Here is a 24260-nt window from a genome sequence, read left to right on the forward strand (position 1 = left end):
TCTATCGAGTCACCTCTCATCCTCCTTCTCTCCAAAAAGAAAAGCCCTAACTCACTCAACCTATCCTCATAAGACATGCTCTCCAATCCAGGCAGCATCCTGGTAAATCTCCTCTGCATCCTCTCTAAAGCTTCCACATCCTTTCTATAATGAGGTGACCAGAACTGAACACAATACTCCAAGTGTGGTCTGACCAGAGTTTTACAGAGCTGCAACGTTACCTTGTGGGTCTTGAACTCAATACCCTGACTATTGAAGGGCAACACACCATATACCTTCTTAACAACCCTATCGACCTACGCAGCAACCTTGAGGGATCTATGGACATGGACCCCCAAGATCCCTCTGTTCCTCCACACTGCTAAGAGTCCTGCCATTAACCTTGTATTCTGCCTTCAAATTCGATCTTCCAAAGTGTATCACTTCACTTTTCTGGGTTGAACTCCATCTGCCACTTCTCAGCCCAGCTCCACATCCTATCAATGTCCTGTTGTAACCTACAGCAACCTTCTACACTATCCAAAACACCGCCAACCTTTGTATCATCAGTTTAGTTAAGAACACAACCTGGGAAATGAATCACATAAAGCTACACTTTTTTTCGTGAGCCTCATGATTCAGTTTCACTGAAAATTGATTGTAATGGAAAACTGTGAACTTAGTACACGATACAAGGTGCATAACTGTTTTGCATCTAACATCTCAATGTACAGAGAAGGCTGGGTTTGTGCTGGGGATGCTACAAGTATGGCTGGATGCTATTCTTTAAATTTTAATTGCACATGACCAGTCAGTGAACAGCATTGGTCCTGCATGCAGAAGCAGGCTTTCACAGCACTTCTGACATCTGTTTCAGCTTGACTTACAGGGGGTTTGTTGAGCAGGTCCTAGTCCATGGAATTCAATGCTGGGAACCCTCCTCAACCAGGTCACGTTTAATGTTTTAGTAGTCCTTGTGAAGGTTTCCTTCAAGCAGTCCACCCTTCCAGGTCATGACCTAAATTTCATACAATCTGCCAAACTCCTTTTAAGTCTGCCACCCAAACCTGTGCACCACTATTGATTCATCTGTTGACTGACCTAACCCCTCAACTCTGTTCCAGCCCAACCTTTTCTGACCACTGACTCCTGACCAGTGACAACCTTCATCTGATCCAATCCCAATTCTATTTACTCCACCCTGTCAAGCTACTGATCACCAACATCCCTTCTGATACTTGACTTTCTCCGTCTAATGAGCCCTGAACCCCCCACACTTGACAACTGACCCCTGTCTGACTGTTTCTTATCCTCAGCATCACTTGCGCCTCTATTTCCTATGTACCCCTTCCTCCCTGGGACCTAGACTTATGATTTCATTTACCCATGGAAAGGGCTTCCAAAATGCAGGCTTGTTCAGTGGTGCACAATGCCTCGGACCTTATGCGCCATTGAATTTTGTAGGCAAACAAGTCTAAAAAAATTGTAATCTGTTCATATTATATCATTAAACAATTTTACAAACATAATGAATATCCACCATGTGAAGACCAGGGGCATCTTTGGAGGAGAGGGAAAAATTGGGAGGCTGCATACAGACTATCCACCTGCTCCCTTGTATAGGAATAGAAGTAACAATTAAAATATCAGCCAGAAATAGCAGCCTTCTAATATCTGAGCCAAACTGAGCATGAGAATTCACAATCTTACTGGCACCTACTGAGCGTGCATCGCATTGAGTTTGTGCAAAGCTCACTGCAATTGGCTTCAAGGCTGTGGAGCGGAAAATCAGTGAAGCTTTGATTGTTATTCATTGCCTCGTGTCGGAAAGTGCCTGTGATGATTGCTCTGCAAGGATCGCATCTGACAAAATCAGGATTATCTCCCAGTTCTGTCCTCCTTTCCTGCAGTTAAATTGCCAAGTGATACACATTCTCCAGGTGAGAAAAGAAACTGTCACTGAGTGAGCTGTTAGGGACTTCAGCAGGTGAAGAGATAAATTTGTTGAGGATAAAATCCTTGGCTGAAAGTTTTATGTTTACAAAATTTCAAGTAACCTGTCATGTGCATTAAATGCAGGAATGACTTGTAGAATTTGTGCTACAGTATCAGGGATTAATCTAATATGTTTATAGCGTACCCTGTCATTTATCTTCTGTTTCATACATATAATATATATCACTAAAATGAAGCTTCCTGTTTAAATGCTTTTATCACTCACCTTTAGTATCACAGTCCTGGAAGGATGAAGCTCCTTCTTGCTTTGTCATCAATCCTCCTCCGCACTGGAAACAGAGTGTGCGGCCTGGTTCAGGCTGGTATGTGCCTCGACTGCACAACTGACATGGCTGAAACCCGTCGGCTGAATAATGCCCCGGGTTGCACTGACCTAGATTAATAATAACAGCAGTGGATTTTTGTAAACTGACTAGTCATTGCCTAAAAGAGATGACATAAATTACAATTCTAAGTACATTGTTGTAAAACAAGTTTTTGGAATGATGATACAATGTAATGTCTTTTCAGATCTACAGTTTAGGTGAATTCAGTTTAGCCAGATATAGTGAAGGTTACTGTTAAGGTAATCAGTTAAACACACTAATTAAAATGTATTTCGCAATCCCAGTCTTTGTCCAGAAGAACATGGTCCAAAGCCATAGACCAGAAGTTGGGGAACTTTGTTGCATAACATTAAGGCTGATCTACATTTAGTTCATCTTTGATTACTTTGTCTAAAGAAAGTGTCATTGAGGTGTTCTGATGTAAAGCAAGGTCTTGTTCACACATCAGTTGATATTGACAGGGTTGTGCTGACTCATACTCTCCAGAAATATAAAGTTGCCCATTGACTTCTTTCTACAGTCTGTATCTGTAAACTTTAAAGTTCATTGGAACATGCACAGAGTTATACTAGATACTAAAGAGAAGGTGCTAAATGTGCCCCATACAATATAAAATAAAGACTTAAGATGCAGGGAGAACATGGTGATGTCTTGTGTTGCATTTGTTGGGGCCATATCTGATCTGGGAAAATATAGTGTCATCACAGTATAAATGTGGAAGCATGTTCCACATGTTTTGCGTGTGTGTGTGTGTGTGTGTGTTGTGTGTGTGTATGTATATATTTAGATGTATTCGTGTGTATATTTCACTTAAACATGGATGAAATATACAGACAAATACATCTAAATATACACACACACCTTCCCCCGCACTTGACAAATTATACAAGTAAACTTGTATGCAACCAGACTCACTAGCCCCTACATCAAACATACTGACATCTATGGACAGGCACTAGAGGATATACCAATAGACACATAGCTAATATACCTGTGCAGACACTTATGTTTCGTGCTCCAGTTGGACCATGTCCATCAGTTCCAGGACAAAGATCACACGACAACTGTCCATCTTTCTCCTGGTAGGTGCCAGCAGGGCACAGAACACATTTCTCTTGTTGGCCATGATAGAAGGATCCTGGCGAGCAGCTGACTAAGAAATAAAATTGCTGGTGAGGATTCACAAAACTGCAAATTCATCAAAATTCACTTTACTTTCTGCAATAAGCAAGATATTTTAACCATCTCTTTTCTGATTAAAGTATTTATACATTCATTAGAATGTAAATGCTTTGTGACAGTTTAATACTCAAAAATCTTTCCTTATTCATCATGTGAATGTATCCAAACTGTGGAACAAGTATTTGTGTGTCTGAAATTAGATTTTGAATTCCATTCATAAAGTACAACATGTCACATTAACTGGGTATGATTGGTTTTGTTGTGACTGATTCAGCTTTGTGTATATCTATAAATCATTCTACCTCCTGCATCCTGGACTGATCATCTCTGCTATTGAGCAGAGGAACAGCGGTGTGCTCCCCGACCACATTTTGAGCCCTTACAGTTCATCTCTGAAAAGATACAGGACCACCTGCTATGATTCTCTCTCCCTCTCCTTTATCCTGTGTGTTTTACTTATTGAAAGACATTTGGTGCCTGCTCATGCATCTTGTATTTCTCATACACACAAAATACTTCCCTCTTCATAATTATAACATGCACAAGATAGTTTATGTCCTTATATAATAAGAGTTCAAATCAGAAAAGGCTAATTGATGTATCAGGGTTCCTGCTTCCTGCATTTAAGAAGTGTGTTCTTAGCTGCTTTTTTTCAAACCTCATCTTTCATCTCCTGGAAGTGTTAATCTATTGAGTTACAAGGCCAGCTTGTGATACTAAGCATATCAGTTACCCTGTGCGCCTTGTTTAAATAGCCATTATTTACATGCAAACTTTGAAAGTAAATGCTGACAGCTTACTGGATCACAGAGAGTCAAGTCCAAATCTGTCTTCACCCTATGCCCATATATATGCACTTTCAGAAAGATGTCACTGGGAGTCATCAACAGCAGAAACCTTGACTAATTTTCATTCCATTAGGTCCTACATTCAAGGGCAATGGGTAGTTCAATAAAATAAATTTCATGGAATCACAGAAAGTTGCCACACAGAAAGAAGTTAGTCAGCTCATTTGTAATATGATTAAATTAGCAATTGCTAAATACGATTGTATTGCAAGGTTGTTTGAAAAATTAGATATGGTACCGCAATCAAGCTAATGCATGAAGCACTGGGATATAAATATTCTACTATAGAACACCAGAGCTGATTGAAACATAAGACTGTTGGTCTATTCAGGATCTTAAACTGGACAGTGGACTGGGAGATTACTTCTCAGCTGGTTGGGGGTCTAGAACTGAAGAAGGGAGAATAATTTACAGAACTATGTACATTAATTTAAAATTGTATCAACTGAAACAAAACCAATCATAGCTAGTTAAAAGTATAATATGGTACTAAAGTAGGTTGTTTGGTTAATGTTAATTCATTATGAAGAAAATTGGCAAACATATTTTCTTACTTCATAAAGCAAACCAAATGTTATGATTAGCTGCCTCCTTATTTACAACACACACTTACCACACTTCCCGTCGATCCATTCCTGCCCAATGTTACATGCCTCCTGTTTCTCAGGCACTTTTGCCAACTTTTTTGCCACTTCATACTCTGTCCCAGAGAAGCGAATGTGAAATCGCTGCTGATTAATTGATTTCTTAAGAGTTTTAATTGCAGATTTCAGTTTCTTCTCCATCTTCTGTCTCAGGCAGTTAATGTTGCAGCTGCCTGCAGGGAAGAATTTCACTCTGTTAAAGTGAATTGGAGTGAGCTGGCACAGGAGACGGAATGAATGAACTGAGACAAACTCAGTCTAGTTCTTATTGGCAAGGGGCACAGCTGAAATCTAGCCTTAAGATCACAAAATGGCTTGTGTGCAAAATGATTAAGGGTCACTCATTTATTAGTCTGGGTTGAGCATGGGGGAGCATCTTTTCCGTACAAGCTATAATACTACACTTAACAAAGGAGTATTTGGGTACTAGGCACCCAAAACAGGAAATGCTTTAGTCTTTAGCCCTAATATTCCTCTGAATTGAAAAGCACAAAATTAAAGTTAAAGTGATTTATTTCTATAAGAAAGACTAATCTTACAGCATATCCATCTAGCATTGTGTATTCAGTCCCTTGATGGATTTTTTTCTTAGCTTTAATTTAATATTTGTAACCATAATTTCACGATTACAGAATTTATGGAACTCTAATGATTCACAATCTTCTGAGTGAAGAAAATTCTCCCTAGTTCTGAATAGATGAAGAGACACCATATATAGAACACCATATTTTGTCTCTCCTAAGCCCTTGATAACTGCTTGGACTTCTTTACTCTTAAGGTCTAACCGCCTTGATATAAAGACTAACATATCATTTACTTTTCTAATTGATTCCTTTGCCTTTATGTTCATTTTCTATATTTCAAAGGAGTTGCTCCAATTTCAACAACTGTTATTCTCCCACCTTCTAAGTTGGTCAGCCAACCAAAGTAAATAATTTCACTCTCCCCACAATATACTCCATCTGCCACCTCTTGCCCAATTATTTAAGCATCTGTCCCTTTGCAGACTTTCTCTCCCAATTTCAGAAAAAATCTACAGATATTCTACATGCAATTCACACATCTGTCATTTACATAAATTATAAATAGCTGAGATTCTAACATTATTCTGCTTGATACCTCAACAGATGTACCTTGCAAACCCAAAATTTATTCGACCATTTCCTATCTGTAAACTCGTATAATGTTCAATACATGCGAATGCTAGACACACTCAGTAGATCTTCAGGCTAGGTCACACTGTCTGCATCAGACCCCTGAACAAGCACTCTGCTCTGAACTCTGTCATGCCATGAGACCTCCAAGAGGTCAGGTAAAACGCTTTCTCAAAGGCTCCCTGACTCATGAAATTCCTGCCTCACAATTTGGGAAGGCACTGAGCACCCTGAGTCACTGCAATAGATTCATTGGGAGACCAGGCGTTAGCAGCTTACGAAGTGCAAAACAACCCAAATAACTCATCCCCCTACCACCCCCCCCCCCCCCCCAGTGGAACACCATCTGCCCCACCTTTGGCAGATCTATGGATCCTGCATAGCACTCCTCAGCCCCCCCAAACCCACAATACTGGAGTAAAAGTAATTAATCTTCAACTGGAGAGACTGGTTAAGAAAGCAAGAAGAAAGGATTTATAATACCATTAAATGCAGGAAATAAATCACTGAGTGCTGGAGATATACCAGAACAGACTTTGACAGTAAAATCCTGCAATATATCAACTTGATTCCAAAAGCTATGGACAGACTAGGTACAATCATTTAATCTGATACATCTAGGTCCTTGACGGTTTATTCATACTGATAATTAGTGCTGTTGATTTTATATCATAAACCAGGTTAAAGAGAATGTAATACACATGTATAAACTTGTGGCAAGCCATTTCTCAATTCTTGCTGTTGAGTTGCAAACTGTAGGTGCAAGCTCCATTCCCAGATTTATAACTTCTAGTTTTATACCTATTTCAGTCCTAAGGGGGTACTACATTGTCAGAGATGCTGTCTTCTGTATGAGGCGTTAAGTTGTTACTCTGTAGTATAAAGATAGATGTAACATAAAGCATTATTTGAAAGATGGAAAATACTGTTGATATCTGGACTAACACTGCCTCCTGAATCAACTCCAGTAAAAAAAATGAGTAGCTGGTCAAACCTCTCAGTTCTGTCTTATGAGACTTGTTAGCTGCTGTGTTTTCTTGCATAATAACTGTACAGTATTATCAGCAGATGTGGGACCATTTTGGGCTCTAAATTCCTTTATTTTATTCTTCACCAAATGCAAAACTGATCTAGTTTATAAACTCCAGTGCAGGTCTTCTACTTATGTGCGTAGAGAACTCCTTGTCCCACAAACTCAGTGATCAGAAATGAACATAATGTTGTGTAAAGACCAGAAAACAAAAACAAATTATAAAGCAAAATAGTGGAAATCAAATAAAATATTTAAACGTTGGAAATAAAGCAGATCAAGTAGAATATTTGGAGATATCAATCAACTGAAGGAGAGCACGTCTGAAACATTGTTCTGTCCACAGATGCTGACTGACCTCTCACATGCTTCCAGCTTTTTCTACTAAACATAAAGGTCTGAGCCAACTGTAAAATTCATCCTGTGAAGGATTTAAACAAAGTTGTTTGTTGTCAATTATGTTTTTTTCCTTAATCCTTGTGGGATTTTCAAAATCCATGAGAGTCAGACTGCTGGCTGGATCTTGGTTAAGAGGCCTCCGTTTAGCCGTGAGCCTGGATGGTGGGTAGTATGAGGTTGCTTAATCCCAGGGAGCAGAAGTGCTGAGACCAAACTGGTCACACTTACTGTGCCCACTTTCAGCAAAAGAGAACAATCAGGAATGGGGAATCCAGCTGACATTCTCCTCCCTAAACCAGATATTTAAGACACCAGGCATATTGCCACCTGGCAAGCTGAATACAAAAGAACGAACATGTTCTCGTTGTTTGCTTCAGGGAAATCTCACTTTTTTTATTATAACTTGCAAAGAAAGTAGAAAATGTCAACAAAACAAAAAATAAATTACTATTCACCTGTGATATCTTCCTTTCTTATTTCTGCTTCAAAGTCCAGTGTAATGCGAGTCACTTCTTTGCCTGGAGGGTTACGAGTTCGGCGACCTTTTGCTTTCTTGGAAGAATCACACTTTAGATTCACAAAAGTAACTTGGCAGTTGTCTGTACAAGGGAAGGCACCTCCTTCATAATATGCCAATGAAATAAATTAAGCACAGTGAGAAATTTCACTAGGCACTGCAAACTGTTCTATAAAATAAAAATAGAAAATTCTGCTGCCCAATTTTTCCTGGGTAGGTTTTATCCCTCAACATACAGCAATAAAACAAATTATCTAGTAATAAGCCCATTGTTGTTTGTGTTATCTTTGCACAAACTGCAGCTGCTTTTCCTGAACTGCAATTGTGACTACACTTCTAAATTACTTCACAGACAGGAAATTTTGGAACAACTTGAGATTATGAAAGGCTTTATATACATAATCGCTCTTTCTTTGATTCATTTCTCCCTTTCCCTCATTCTGTCTTATACATGACATAGCTGATGGGAGCACGACCATCAATCGCACTGAAAATCAGCACTTCTGAATACAATTCGATAGTACAGTGATTAATGACATCATTCAGTCCAAGCCCTGTACCCAGCACAAGAGATGGAGACCAATACACCACCTGATGATGGGAAGGTATGCAACATACAGAGAGCACAGGTGCAGAGCAATTAGTAAAAGGAATACCAACATTTTAACTGCAGGAGTCGAAAGCTTTAGAAGGAGAAAAAAAATGGAAAACTATTATCAACTAAAGAAAGGAAAACTAAAGACTGATATCCAAAATGTTCTACCTGTGATAATTGGATGCCCGCTGTCCTGCTTTCCCTTAATGCGTGGATGAAGGTGGCACTTGGCATCTTTTATCTTGAAGGAAGCTCTTTGTTTGACTGGGGGAGCTAGAGCCTCTAAAAGGAAACAAAAGCATTTAAAAACATCTTAAAGCAGTATTATATAGAATAATAGAATGGTATTCTGTTCACTGTGAGAATGATATGATAGACATACAGTAGTGTCAGAACATGGGAGAGCACTTATGAAATAACATTCCTGAGATGCAAGTTTGCATTGGGGCAGCCTGCTCCCCATGTTGACCTGTGTGGCTGAGATGCACTCCTATTGCATGGCTCTATGTCAGCAATGCTTATCTGCCCCAATTATCAGTAGGAGGTAGGGAGGGGGTGTCTGTCAGTGCTGTACCTCAGTACTGAAATTAGAGTAGGACATACAGCGAGGTCTGAGCTAAATCCTGCAGGTCTGAACAAAATGTTTTAAGACAACGTGACATTTCAGTAATGCAACAGCTACAGAGCATTTTTTTTAGGGGCTTACCTACACAACCTGCGTTGCTGGTGTTTTGTCGTTGTTGAGGACTGGCCCTTCGTGTAGGAGCCCCACAGCTCACTGTGTAGCTGTTATCAGAACCTGGCAGAGATGAAAGCAGCATTAGAGGAGAAAGGAATACACATGTTTATTGATAACAAATCACTGGCAAAAACTCTGGGATCATGAAATGTGTGGAAGCTTCACCTTGAGATACAGTTATTATTCTTAATCTCCGGTGTACTCTTCTTTGATGCTGACAACGTTGGCTACTAAATTTCTCTTTGCAAATAAAATTAGACAGATTTTCGTGTTGTTCAGCAGCGAGGGGATAGTAAATTTATATGTCTGTATTTTAAACAATTTTAATACCTGAGTTCATATTATGATTAACAATATAGTTTAACCAAAAACTATATCATCATGTATCTCGAGGCCAATGGATAAGTGAAACAATATGGGCTAGAAATTCCTTCATGCTGGGGTTAAGGTGCGTTAAATGTGTTGCTCACGGCTGGCCAAGGCACACGGTTTAGTTTGAGAGCCGCTACTGTGAAATTCTATTGAGCACGAGGCCAGTAGAAGGGAGGAAGACAGTTAGGTCACAAGTCGCTGGAGATGGGGGGAGGAAGTGTGGGTTATGGTAGAGAGAGAGGCCCGAGGGGGTGGGAGTGAGTGAGAGTTCAGGACTTTCAGGGTCAGGTTGGAGTATTGGCAGGGGGTTGGGAGAGGCTGAGAGAGGAAGTTGGGCCACTGTTGGGTGGAGAGGAGGGATGAGGGCCCAAGAGGGACTTGCAGAACAGGAACAGCTGATGAAGTCCACACTGCTTGGACTGGGGGTAGTGGGGGCCATCCAGCGAGACAGAGGGAAACAGATTGTGTTGGGATGCTGTGCTCTTTGGATCCACTGTAGGGTTGATGGGCAGCCGATCGCAAGGTTGACAAATGTGCTGAGGTGGGTATTAGGCAACGATCTGAGTGGAAAGCTTGTATGTGCAGGAGTATAAGAGTACCTGCTGGCAGGGTTTTGGAAGATATATCTCAACTTTAGTTCCAGCACAAGCCCATTCTATCTGTAATCAAACATACTCCAAATTGCTGGGCAGAGGCAAAGGTTTCCTCAGTTGATTTATGTTAGAAACATTGTAAATGTAGCTACAAGATCTCCCATATTCACTATTTCTTACCAAAAGAGTAGGAATGTTCTGAAGCAACCCATTTACTTCCATGTTAGACAGAGTGATTGGTGGGAATTTTTCTGCTGTTTTAGGGAATAATTGACAAATAAAGGGAATCTTCCTGTTGCATTTAATGCCATCATTAACACAGTGTGAATAGAATGGCATTTTCCTCTGGGTTTGGGATATTGCTTACATAGTAATCAGATGGAATATCCTATACAAAAACAGAAAATGCTCAGAGGGTCAAGCAGTATCTGTGAAGAGAGAAAAGCACAGACATTACCCGACCTGCCGAATATTTCCAGCATTTTCTGTTCTAATTTAGATTTGCAGCATCTGCAGTTTTTGCTTTTTGATTAAATGAACATCCTGCTGTTTTTAAAATATCATTAATATGCAGAAGTTAAAAGGTTCAAAATTTGGTACTGAAAAGCTTTTTATTGACAAATCTTTCATGCTTCAGATAGCAGGAGAATCAAAAGTTATTTACTTTCAAATGAGCTTGTTATAAATCAAACTTTCTCATAAATTATCCCAAAATAAAACATCTCTTCCTATACAGTTGCCAACTCTCGCTGGTTTTATGTCTGGTGCCATAACATAATTTCTTGACTCCATTCTTCTCCAGATTCCTGCCATTAGTTTCCCAACATATCTATACTCAATTTCCTACATTATTTGGAAAGTGAATAGTCTTGAACCTTATTCATTTGGAAGATTCTTACCCATTAGTCAAACAGCCTGTTATGTCCATTATTAAGTAATAAATTCAGAGAAAATTTTGAAGTATGTTATTTAAGCCTCTATGATTTATATTCTTGGTTTGTTTGCATCAGTATGCTGTAGGCCATTAATTAATTACTGAAGACTCTAGGGAAATCTTGGAGGATTAGCAACCCTGGTTTCCTAAAAAAAAATGTCCAAAGCCATCAAACTTCCCTCAATGTTCTCAGTGTTACTGGGTTGCCAAACAGGATTGTGAGTAGTTCTGCTGCTCATACCTTTGCGTTATGCCTACCTGCCTGAAAGTGTGCCTTGGAAGCACAGTTGAGGGAGCAGGTCTCTCTCTTCCCACTCTTGACGCAGGAAAGTTGAGCTCGAGGTGGGTTGGAACCCGGCAGGCACTTCGCTGCCTCTGAAAATTGAAAGAAATCCTTTTCACACACCACAAAAAGCTAGCAGGGAGTTGTTAATGAAAGTATAGGGATTAATTATAACAAAATCTGACAGAGAATTAAAGTCAGCAAAAAGTAAAATCAGGCAGGGTGCGAAACTTGATCTGACATTATCATTTTCCTGCTGAGTGAGTTAGATTAAAATTCTAGTGATTCTAAATGCATTGTGAAGGTGAGGACAGAAGAGGGCAGCACACTGAGCTCATTCCAATCTCCAAGGTATCCAATGGGTTCAACAACTCTTGCTCAGTACACCTTGCAAAAAGGGAGTAAATTAATCTACTACAATCCACTCTCTGGGTTTTGATTCAACTCGTGTTTTTCAGAATTAAGTGCAATCTAAACTTCACTGAGAATTGCAGAATGCCTGATTTTTGATGTAGAATGGGCTCCCTTTTGAGTTACAACATCGGTGACTTTTATTTTGACAGCTACATGATTGGACACCTGGTTGAAGTGATTTTTGTTGCCTGAGGTGAATATTCTGACCTTATATATTGAAAATGGATTTAAAGGGAAAAAAATCTGGAAAGTAAAAGCTGCAGGGGAGGAGCTTGACTTAAGAGGGTCGGTACCTTATATTGACATTGAATGCTGAGAGGAAAGTGTCATCAATGGCTGGATTCCACCCCAGAATGTAGTGGCTGTATAAATATTATACCACAAGAGTATTTACAACACAGGTTGAAAGTAGTTTTGGCACTAAAACCTACTCCAAATTCCACAAGGGAAGGGATGTGATGACATAAGTAAGACATTGTATAATGAGAAGTAGATCTTAAATAATATTGGATTGAAATTACACAGAAAATTGTTGACATAAAAACAGAACCTGACCCTGTATAGATGACTTATGGATTAAATGATGTTGTAACAAGTGGGAAGTGCACTACTCTCTCTTTCCCCATGGGTACTTCTTTATAACTGTCACTGTGATTGACAGCAAGATTCCTTTGGTAGTATAAACAGTAAGGCCTTTAACAATAACACATATGAAGTTAAAATTTCTAAGTGGGAACATATTAAAAATAGTGGATATTTTAGGGAACTCTTCAAATTGCAAAGCAACATCTCAGAGGGAAATGCAGCACTGCACAATTAAGGGGGTGGAGATATCACAAATTAGCCCAGATATTCAATTGCATCGTGATGTTCGGCACTACACTATCGAAAATGTACTTACCATGGAGCGAAATGCCATAATGACCACTTGCAGGTCATTTTGTGTCATCCTGGGAATTTAACTGGCCACTTCCAAGTGCAAGTTGTGCATGTGTCCCTGACCAGATCCAGACATCAGATGCCCATCAAGTTGTCATCCCCCATCCAATGTTCCTTTTGAGAAATTAGATCAGTTGCCCTGAGAGCAACCATCGTTGGCCACTCCCAGGATGACTTGGTCTTTGCAGTGCCAAACCAGATTGGGACTCCATCAAAACACATCATATCTTTCATTCTTTCAGAGCTGCTATCATCCTCCCACCAACACCACTGTGCCGCTCTGATACTGAACCTCAATACCTCCTGATCCACCAGCTGATTGCCTTGATCCCAAGCTTAAGTTGATCAGCAGTCCTCTCTCCTCACTGGATCTGACCACTGGGCAGCACATTTTCGGGCACTATGTAGCGGCAGGCCCATGGACAAAATGATTATTGATGTGCAGTCACAAGAACCACCTAGCACATCCTTCAAGCACAAACACTTTCCTGGATCATTAATTCCATGAATGACATCTGTAGATCATTTTCACAGAATGATCATAGCCACACAATTAAAAGTATTAAATTCTTGCAATCTTTTCACAAATCTGTTGCTTTAATTTTATTGCTTGCTATACCTTTGATGGAACTAATCAGAACTAATAATCTTAATAACTAATATTTCCATAGTAAAGACACAGGAAATGGTTCCTTTACTTACTGCAAAGAAAATTCAGAATTCTACTTCCCATTTTATGCAAAGGTCCCCTCTGGACAAACAATTTGAAAATGTTGGATAGGTGGTGACCTATTATACAAGGAGCAAATCTGATCCATGTTGAGAGTGCTCTGAGTTCCTTCAATATATTCACTTTTATTAAGGTGCTGCTTAAACAATACAACTTTGTCTAAACTTTTGGTTCTCCAATGTAGATCTAATAATGCTTCTGTGAAGTTCCTTGATGTAATGCCGCAGGATTGCTATTTGCATTAGTGTCGATAGAGTATGCCAGAGATCAGAGTTTGTCACATACCAACACAGTCTTTCTTGTTCCAGTGCAGTCTGTAGCCACCATTGGGGCAGGAGCATTGATAGCCTCCTGGAGTATTAACACAGCCGTGCTTGCAGCCACCATGGTTCATGCTGCATTCGTCAATGTCTTAAAGAGATACAGACAATAGAAAGTGAGTTGGCTTCTAGTAAAGGAACCTTCTACTGAGACAACTATTTTGCTTGCATTTTTGTCCAGAGTTTGTAGGATCTATAGTCCCAGACCTCTGCAATTGCAACATTGCTATTACAGAGGGCAATGGGTTATTCTTCCACCTAGTTTCCCAGTAGCCTAGTCTATGATGATACAAACTTGTGAATGACCATTCCTCAGCTGAACATATTCAGTTCCACCACTGTCATTATTACTGTATTCGTTATAGTAGCATAACCCTCAAAGGACAATTGTGCAAAACGATTCTAGCAGCTGAGTTATATCTATAGCTAATGTAAGATTTCTTGGATAAATCAAGTTCATTGTATTATTTCATGGTAAAAATCAAAACCTTAAACCACAAAGCACAATTTCATTGCCTGTGAACGGCTATGGGATATCGTTTTTGCAAATACAAGTATTCCTTTTGTTTCTTAAGCTGTGTTTTATTAAATGCCAAACACAATTAATCTTGGAAACATGCACAGGGAAAGAGCATATAAGCTTAAAGGAGCACTGTGCTCATGAGCAAGCACCAAGCTGCAATGAAAATGAGCACCTGAGTATGAGATCTGATGGAGAAATTGCACAAACTTTTTACTTGTACTCCCTTTATAAACCAAAGGTGATTTGCCAAACACCATTCAAGTCAGTGGTCCTTTAATATCTTCAGTCATGCAGATATTCCTCAGCTTATTAACTTTCAACTTATGACTTTCTGCTATAATGCCATTGACTCCATGGGATAAGTGTTGTTGATTTACAAACCTACTTTTTGCTGTGACAAATAGCACACCATTCTCTGTCCATAGGAATACACTGTACCAAAATAACCACATCCTGACTGATTGCATCATGGCCTGGTACGGCAATTCGTAAGAAGCTGCAAGAGTAGTGGACTCAGCCCAATACATCATGGGCCATCACTCCCTACCATTGGTAGTATCTACATGAGGCACTGCCTCAAGAAGGCAACATCAATCATCAAAGATCCCCACCATCCGGGCCATGCCATCTTCTTGCAGCTACCATCGGGCAGGAGGTACAGAAGCCTTAAGTCCCACACCACCAGGTTCAAGAACAGCTACTTGCCTTCAACTATTCGGTTCTTGAACCAACCTGCACAACCCTAATCACTACCTCAGTATAGCAACACTACGACCACTTTGATCACTTTGCACTACAATGGACTTGCGTTAATTGTGTTCTATCTCGTAACAACTGTGTATAATTTATGTTAAATTTATGTTTCTTTTGTGAATGCTGCTTATATGATGCTATGTGCCTGTGATACTGCTGCAAGTAGGCTTTTCATTGCACCTGTGCATACATGTGCTTGTGCATATGACAACAAACTCCACTTTGACTTTTGACATGCATTTCACTCAGTCTTCTCAATTTATAAAATTTTGCTTAACTAAACATTTTCTGAGAATGTATCCCTTTCTTAAATCAACATGAAATATACCAACAAGAAATACTTGCTCATTGCACTTAACTGAAGTACAGTTGCTGATAGGGAAATTGTACACTGTTTTAAATACAGCAATATGTGAACATCAGTGACGCTCCTGACACATCAGATAGTGCACTCTGTTGGTGTCATAGAACACTACAGCACAGTACAGACCCTTCAGCCAACAACGTTGTGCCAACATTTTATCCTGCTCTAAGATCTATCTAACCCTTCCCTCCCACATAGCTCACCATTTTTCTGTCATTTATGTGTCTATCTAAGAGTCTCTTAAATGTCCATAATGTATCTGCCCCCACAACCTCTGCAGGCAGCCACTCTCTGTGTAAAAAACTTATCCCTGACATCTGCCTTATACCTTCCTTCAATCACCTTAAAATTATGTCCGTGTCTTGTGGGACATTCCCATAACATTGAAATATTAGGTCAGATCATGCTGAAATAACCACGCTATCCAGACTGACCGAGGTTGAATATGGAAGGCCAACCTCTCTGACCCTCTGCACCTCGAAAGCCTCGGCTGAGATTAGGCCTCAGATGTAAGTAGGCCTCAGCATGTAGAGGCCGCAGGCATGTACTGCTAAGGACCATTCCTGGAGCAGCCAAACAACCTTTGCAGAAGATAGAGCTGAGGAGAAGAACATTGGCTTCTTGTCAAATCTGTGTTTTTTTTTATATAGTTGCAACATGCTTTTGATATCCAAATATATTTAAAAATTATTATATTTTTATTTAGATACATAAAAGGCAGGAGAGAGGCACGAGTGGACATCGGACCACTTGAAAATGACGCTGGAGAAGTAGTAATGGGGAACAAAGAAATGGCGGAGGAACTGAACAGGTGCTTTGTGCCACAGTGGGTGACACCAGCAACATGCCAGAAATTCCAGAGAGTCAGGGGGCAGAGGTAAGTGTAGTGACCATTACTAAGGAAAAGGTGCTGGGGAAGCTGAAATGCCTGAAGGTGGATAAATCACCTGGAATAGGTGGACTACACCCCAGAGCTCTGAAAGAGGTAGCTGAAGAGATTGTGCAGGCATTAGTAGTGATCTTTCAAGAATGACTAGAGCTCAGGGAGGGTCCCAGAGGACTGAAAAATCACAAGTGTGACACCCTGCTTGAGGCAAAAGACAAGAAATTATAGGCCAGTTAGCCTGACCTCAGTGGTTGGTAAGATTTTAGAGTCCATTATTAAGAATGAAATTTCAGAGTACTTGGAAGTATATGATAAAATTGTGCAAAGTCAGCATGGTTTCATTAAGGGGAGATCTTGCCTGACAAATTTGTTAGAAGTCTTTGAGCAGGTAGCAAGCAGGTTAAACAAAGGAAAGTCGGTGGATGTTATTTATTTGGATTTTCAGAAGGCCTTTGTCAAGGTCTGCACACGAGGCTGCAAAACAAGAGCCCCTGGTGTTAGAGGCCAGGTAAGAGCATGGATAGAAGATTGGCTGACTGGCAGAAGTTGGGACAGTGGGGATAAAGGGGTCCTTTTCAGGATGGATGCCGGTGACAAGTAGAGTTCTGCAGGGATAAGTGTTGGGACTGCAACTTTTCACTTTATACATTAATGATCTGGATGAAAGAACTGATGGCATTGTGGCCAAGTTCAGGCAATAGCAAGATATGTGGAGCAACAGGTAGTGTTGTGGAGGCAAAGAGTCTGCAGAAGGACTTGAACAGGTTGGGAGAGTGGGCAAAGAAGTGGCAGATGGAATACAGCACAGGGGAATGTGGGGTTATGCACTTTGGTAGGAAGAATAAAGGTGTAGAAAATTCAGAAATTGGAGGTGCAAAGAGACTTTGGACTCCTAGTGCAGGATTCCCTGAAGGTTAATTTGCAGGTTGAGTCAGTAGTAAAGAAGGCAAATGCAATGTTAGCATTCATTTCAAGAGGACTAGAATATAGAAGCAAGGATGAACTGCTGAGGCTTTATAAGGCGTTGGTCAGACCACATCTGGAACATTTTGAGCAATTCTGGGCCCTGTATCTTAGGAAAGATATGCTGGCCGCGGTGAGGGTCCAGAGGAGGTTCACAAGAATGATCCCAGGAATGAAAGGTTTAATGTATGAGGAGCATTTGATGGCCCTGGGCCTGTACTTGATGGAGTGCAGAAGGATGAAGGGGGAATCTCATTGAAACCTACCAGATACTGAAAGGCCTGGATAAGAGTGCACATGGAGAGGATGTTTCCAGTCTAAGATCAGAGGGCACAGCCTCAGAATAAAGGGATGTCCCTTTAAAACTGAGATGAAGGGGAATCTCTTCAGCCAGAGGGTGAGAAATCTGTGGAATTTGTTGCCACAGTGGACTGAGGAGGCCAAGTCATTGGGTGTATTTAAGACAGAGATTGATAGGCTCTTGATTGGTTCGGGGATTAAGGGTTACGGGGCAAAGGCGTAAGAATGGGGTTGAAAACAAAACAACCATGATTGAATAGTGGAGCAGACTCGATGGACCGAATGGCCTAATTCTGCTCCTATATCTTATGGTCTAAAAGCGATGTAATTAAAAGGATAAAAATTAAAATAAAAACTATACAAATCAAAAAATACATTAAACCAAAACAAAATAATGAAAAAAATCTTTCCCTTTGTCTCCTAATCTGCAGGTTTGGAGTCCTCATGGAAATAAATGGGATCCCAGATCCTATGCTGATCAGACCTGGCAGAGCAAATGAGTGGCAATTTCCCAAGTCAGGCTGATTTCGATGACTGAATTTTGCATGGAGTCCAGTGGTGGCATCTGCCACTCTGCAAGTCCAGAACTGGGGCTTTTTAGTGTGGGAACAGCTCTACATTTGCAGGTTCCTTCAGAACTGATGGCCACGATTTGGTCCCCATCCAGTTCAAAAGGGAGAGATTTGCAGAGGGCACACTGGACAGCTGAAAGGAAGGGAACAAAAATAGGGAGTCAAGTCTTCAAAGCGGCTTAACTGGTCTTAATGCAACAAGGGCACAGGGCTAAGGAAAAGGATCCTCGAGTAATTTTGGTATGAATATCCTTTTGAAGTAATTTTCCTCACTAAGATACCCAAAGGCTATTTGCTGCTGATTCACTGACTGACTACAGATCCCAGGCCCAGGTTTGCAAGTGCTGTGTTGTGGTATCCAAGCAACAACCCAATAACCTAAGATCAGAAGAGTGACAACAGCATCAATTTATGCGTCTGTTCTACAGAGACTAGTTCCTGTTATATTCTATTATATTAATGGCAATTTTCTGACATTTGCTTCATTTTGGGCTCTTTAAGAATGTATCCACAGCAACAGCTTCACAAATGTTTCTGCCTCAACACGAGGAAAATGGACAGGAAAGAAAGGAAGAAAAATAAAAAAAATGAAAGGATAGGAAATGACTATTTAGTGATTTAAATATTTTAAAATGTATTAGACTAAACACATAGGGAAGGGAAAATAAAAGTTTCAAAGCACGAAGAATTCAAAGGCAAAAGAATGACTTGAGGGAAGAGAAAAATTGAAAGATTAAAAAGCAAATAAAATGCATGTAACATTTCATTAATATAATCCAATGTCAACTCTAATTGTATTTTAGAAGCTGTTAAACAGTAGTTAATGTATTCAAACTCAAGGCCACTGGCAAAGGGCAGTTATGTGATTATAATGAGTCTGAGCGACATAACAAGGGAAGGTCTCCCAGCTTGCTACATAGCCTGCAGCACAATGAGACAGAGCTTCATCTCTGATGGGTTTATTTTTGCAGAGGCGGGTGGGGGAGGAGGAAAAGAGTACAAGAGTTCATCACTTCTGATCTGTAAGATGTTTATAGTCTGCATTTCTCTCTCAGCTCAAGCATTGCTCAAGTTTTGTTCAATAACTGCTCTCATGAAGAGCCTTGGGATGTTTTACAATTTCATTGCTCTATGTTGCCCAAGATGACCTCAGAGCTGCTTGCCTGCTACTTGAAACTGATTAAGTGGATGTTTAAAGGACTCTACACTTTGTTTGTGGTGCAGCGTTTTTTGTAAGACTTTGGTTGCCCTCTTGACTGGCTGCTTGGTGACAGCAAGCACAGAGCCATCTTGTAGCAGTTAACTATGGGGTAACATCCAAACTCAACCAATCACCTATTTTCCCATCCGAGGTTTATTGTGAAACCCGTGAAGAAGAAGGAAGAAAAATAGAACACAACAAAAGCTAAAAAAAAATGAAAGCAGATCTTGTGCGAATGAAACATTATCCAAAGAAAAATTACCCATCCATCAACCTTCCCCCAAGTTCTGGCACTCACCTACATATTGGGGATGACTTCACAGTTTCTAATTAACCTACCAACCTGCACGGCTTTGGATGTGGGAGGAGACCAGAGCACCTGGGTGAAACCCAAAAGGAATCAGGGAGAATGTGCAACCTCCACACACATGGCACCCAAGGAGATAATCTATTAGCTGTGCCACTGTGCTGCCTCAAAATCCTGAAACGCCTTGTCTGACCAGATTGTGGGAGCACCTTCAATACGCACACTACAAGCAGTTCAAGAAGGCAGCAAGGGACAGGGCTCATTAAATAGAGATAGTACAACATTAAAACTTCTGCATTTTTGATTATTCCTACAAGACATTTGCTGGTTTGTTGCAATCTTGAGAGACTGTTCACTGGCCTAATTATAAGCAGATATGTTTCCAGTGGCAGGCCCATAATGATAAACATGATATATTTACTCCAGTAAAGCTCCAAGTGATGCATAACAGAGCAAAGGCTGCTAGCCAGGAACAAAGGGGAGGGGAAATATTATGTTTGATGATGAGATGGAGAGTTACTCTAAAACCATGGTAATCACACATCATGGAGACACACGAGACTGCAGATGCTGGAAATTGGAAGCAACACACAAAGTGCTGGAGGAACTCAGTGGGTCAGGCAGCATCTATGGAGGAAATGGACAGTCAACGTTTCAGGTCGAGACCCTTCATCAGGAGTCAATTACCTTTAACATTGTCTAATTCAATTGTCTAATACAGATCTGGTGTTGGCAGCTTGTGGGCTTTAATTATTTAATATACTGGAACTGAGAAAACAGTTGCTTTTCATTTCCTAGATGTAAAGCTTTTTTGATACCTCTCCAATTAATAATACCCTTACTAGGATTTCCCACCAGTCAGAGTTTAATTAATAATGCTGTGTGAAGTGTACAGAGATCAACGCTCCTCTTGAAAGGTCCTGGTTGATATACGGAAACATGTTGAATCAAAGCAACATGACTACTTCCATCATGACTGTACATCCTATGCTTGCTGCAATGTAAAAGTATGCATGGCACAGAGTTTGTTTACAAGTTACATACCAGCACATTAATTTTAACCTAACATCCATCCACTTTAAACACAAAATATTCAGTCCCTGCAGTTGGCAGCAATGTTAAGGATGTGTGTAGACATGTGACTCTGGCCCTGTTATTTAATTTGGGTTGGCTTAAAGCTTTGGTGGGTTCTCCAGATCAAAGGGAAGATGATTATAACCGATGGTGGATCCCTCAACAGCTTAGTCTTCTATCTTTTCTCACTAAATCACTATGGTTACTGATGCAAATATCCCATTGAATTTGTCTGCTTAAACCTCAACAGGATGATCTGACATTAGTTCATAACAAGCATTATATTGGAAGTGGATTTATTATCAAGCATCAATTGACAAGGCAACAACAGTCAGGGTCAACAGTGTTGCATTTAAACATTTTGAAATTCCCTCCCATGTCAACATAGGGAAATAAGAAATCAGAAATAGTCCATTTAGCACCTCAAGCCTGGTTCATAATTCAGTGGCTGCTCTATGACCTGTCTATAGAACTACCTTTTGAAATTTTCTTCAGTAGATTTCATTAACAAAAATGTATCAACTAAGATTTAATGTTGATGATTACATAGCATTAATTGGCATCTGTGGAATCATTTCATATTTCTACCACCCCTGCACAGTCTCACATCTTTATCATGTTTTTTTTTACTCATTTCTGATCTGATGAGCAGAACAACTCTTGAAGGATTTCTTCTGGTATTTCTGGCCACTTAATTCTGAGGGAGAACCTGCTGAAACTATGTGGCAATGCAATGACTGGGATTCTAGTCTGGGACAGTATTTAGCAGAGAGTTGCACCTAACACTGCCTGAGCAGATAGAAAAAGAGTGTGGCACCCTTTAACTAATGTTGTTTTGGCACCTTCAATGTTATTAAAATCTACTTTTCCTGAGAATAATGAATAAATGAAACAAAACATTGAAACCTAAGGGTGGTAAGTTGCCTTCAGTGGAAAAGGGATATAGCTAACAAGAGGAAACTCCTGTGCAACTGACTCTCAGATATGTAGTTCAAATTTAAGACTAGAATTTAAGATTGGGTTTGCTGCAACTCAAGCTTATTCACCAGTTGTAATTTTGACTTTGCAAAGGAATTCCATGTGGAAAATGAGCCATTTGATTCTGAGCAGGTGTCCAAAGGAAGGACTCTGCAATGTTAGTTCCCTCAGTATGATCTGTGTTTCCAGTCCGAGTATTCCGATTGTCTTTGGTTGCAGATGGAAAGGCAATGGAGTATATGGTCCTGTCCTACTATTACTAACTGATGACAGAATACCAAAGCAGTTACTTTATGGAGAACTGACTGAGGGCAAGCAGTCACATGATGGACAGAAAAAAGAGATTCAAAGACTCTTAGAACATCCCTGAAGAGCTTCAACATTAACACATGACACTGGAAACAACAAGCATCGGATCGTTCTGTTTGGTGTACCCGCATAAAAAGCGAGGCTTGCTCATATGAGGAAGCTAGAATGAAGGAAGAGGAAAAGAGAATCTCAAGAAGCAAGAACCACTGATGCCACGTCATCTCTACACCTCAGTTACCTGTGTGAAAGGAACTTTTGAACCCAGATTGGTCTAATCAGCCATCTCCATACGCATTGCAACACTATAGACAAGATGTCATGGCCTTACTGTTCACTGTTCTTTCTTTCCTTTAACCTCTATTGTTATGGCAATAGTTTCACTGAATGATTTCATCAGTACCAGTCTTTGGGCGGTGAGCACACAAGTACAAGGCCACCAAATGAGCAGCACAGAAGGAATGTTTTACAGTTGTTGCTTGCTCATCAGAGTGTTTTTACCCACATAAACAAATAAGAATAGTGGAATTAGAAAGATCAAAGCTCAAGATCGGTTAGATAATTTAGTCATTTATGATTGTATGTGTGGCAAATTACACTCTTCTTCAAGCAAGATCTTCATTCTGCTCAGACTGTTGTGGATCTATACAAGAATGAAAAACAGGTAAAAATAAGACATTTTAAAACTCTTGATTAACGCTGATGCATGTGGTTCTATTGTGAGGTGATCAACAAAGCAATCAATGCAGACAATGTATGTTATTTAATAGTGCTGTCAGGTACAAGGCAGAAAATGCTTCACTATCCAACTGATTAACCCTCCCTTAACAAACAGATTCTGAATAATATACGAAACCAATAAACAACTGTTGTAGGGAAGCTCACTTCAAATAAACATCTCCTTCTGATTGATTGAAAAGATGGTTTCACCTTTATGATTAGCTACTTGCCAGAGAGTTGGCATGTCCTTGTCTTTGTATGCTTGTTTGGGGCAAATGCTTCAACCAGTGCACATGCACATGCACCTGGCTCATGATTTTTATCATTTCAGGAATTTTAAATGAGCCTGCTCAACTACAAGTGCAGCTTATTCTTGAAATACAAGTCTATTAGGCATGCAATGAGGAACTGGGGCACATGGAGAAGTGCTCAAAATTTGGTTTGGGTGGAAATATCACATTTGCTATCCTTCAGATGCACATATAATATTCATTTTCATTGACTTCAAGACTGGTGTGGCATATAACCGATGGATGGAGTAATTCATAGGTTGTGTCAGTGAAGTTTCATTCAGGTCATGTTCAGTTTTTTAATCAGTGATAATCCCTTCCATATTCTTTAATACAGAATTTCACTTTGTAATTCATCCTAATATACTCAGATGTGTACGCTCACACACACACAAACCAACTCTGTCTCTCTCTCTCTCTCTCTCTCCCTCACACACACACACACACACACACACACACACACACACACACACACACACACACACACACACACACACACACACACACACACACACACACGTGCTCCCCCCTCACCCCCAATTAGAGGAAAGAAAGAAATGCACTTTGCTCACTATAGGATGGACACTTGGAAGATCTCATTCAGACTAGTTTAAATGCCAATGTAAGGCATTTCCATGACTCAATTGGCCAATAAACTCAGAAGTTCTCTGTCAAACCACCTGAGGCAAAATGCACAGAGCATTGTATGTCCCTGGCTGTGCTCTGCCTATGCTAGGACTTCTTGAAGCAGAATATGTTCCATTTACCAGTGTGGACATCTCTCACACTGACAACAAGGTGGAGGGGTGGGGGAAGGAGGCATGGTTCCATGTGTCCTAAACCAGGTGTTGCCCCTGAAGAGTCTAGGGACTGGTGCTTGGAGACTGCTGTGAGTAGACTAGATTGCTGGGGATGGGTCTTGAAGTCAGACTCTTACAAGCTCTTTCAGAAAGGCAGACAGTGTTGCTGGAAGTCAGAGAAATGGTTCCAGTGTGTTTGGGGGAAATTC

At 40.3% G+C, this 24260-nt stretch overlaps 1 protein-coding gene across 2 annotated transcripts in view; it reads right to left on the bottom strand.

Annotated features, from left to right (window-relative positions):
• The window catches only part of scube3 (signal peptide, CUB domain, EGF-like 3), a 257239-nt gene that overhangs the window by 17686 nt on the left and 215293 nt on the right, over nt 1-24260 (bottom strand). Inside the window, exons 10-17 of one of the 2 annotated variants that reach the window (XM_052034595.1) lie at nt 13980-14105; nt 11587-11703; nt 9397-9489; nt 8859-8972; nt 8034-8198; nt 4965-5168; nt 3313-3474; nt 2201-2368 (exon numbers count right to left, since the gene is read on the bottom strand). In XM_052034595.1, the coding sequence (XP_051890555.1) occupies nt 2201-2368; nt 3313-3474; nt 4965-5168; nt 8034-8198; nt 8859-8972; nt 9397-9489; nt 11587-11703; nt 13980-14105 (1149 nt within the window). The remainder of the gene's footprint in view (nt 1-2200; nt 2369-3312; nt 3475-4964; nt 5169-8033; nt 8199-8858; nt 8973-9396; nt 9490-11586; nt 11704-13979; nt 14106-24260) is intronic. The other variant, XM_052034596.1, reaches the window with a different exon arrangement.

The sequence above is a fragment of the Pristis pectinata genome, chromosome 20 (genome assembly GCF_009764475.1).
Source record: "Pristis pectinata isolate sPriPec2 chromosome 20, sPriPec2.1.pri, whole genome shotgun sequence".
Classification (NCBI taxonomy): domain Eukaryota; kingdom Metazoa; phylum Chordata; class Chondrichthyes; order Rhinopristiformes; family Pristidae; genus Pristis; species Pristis pectinata.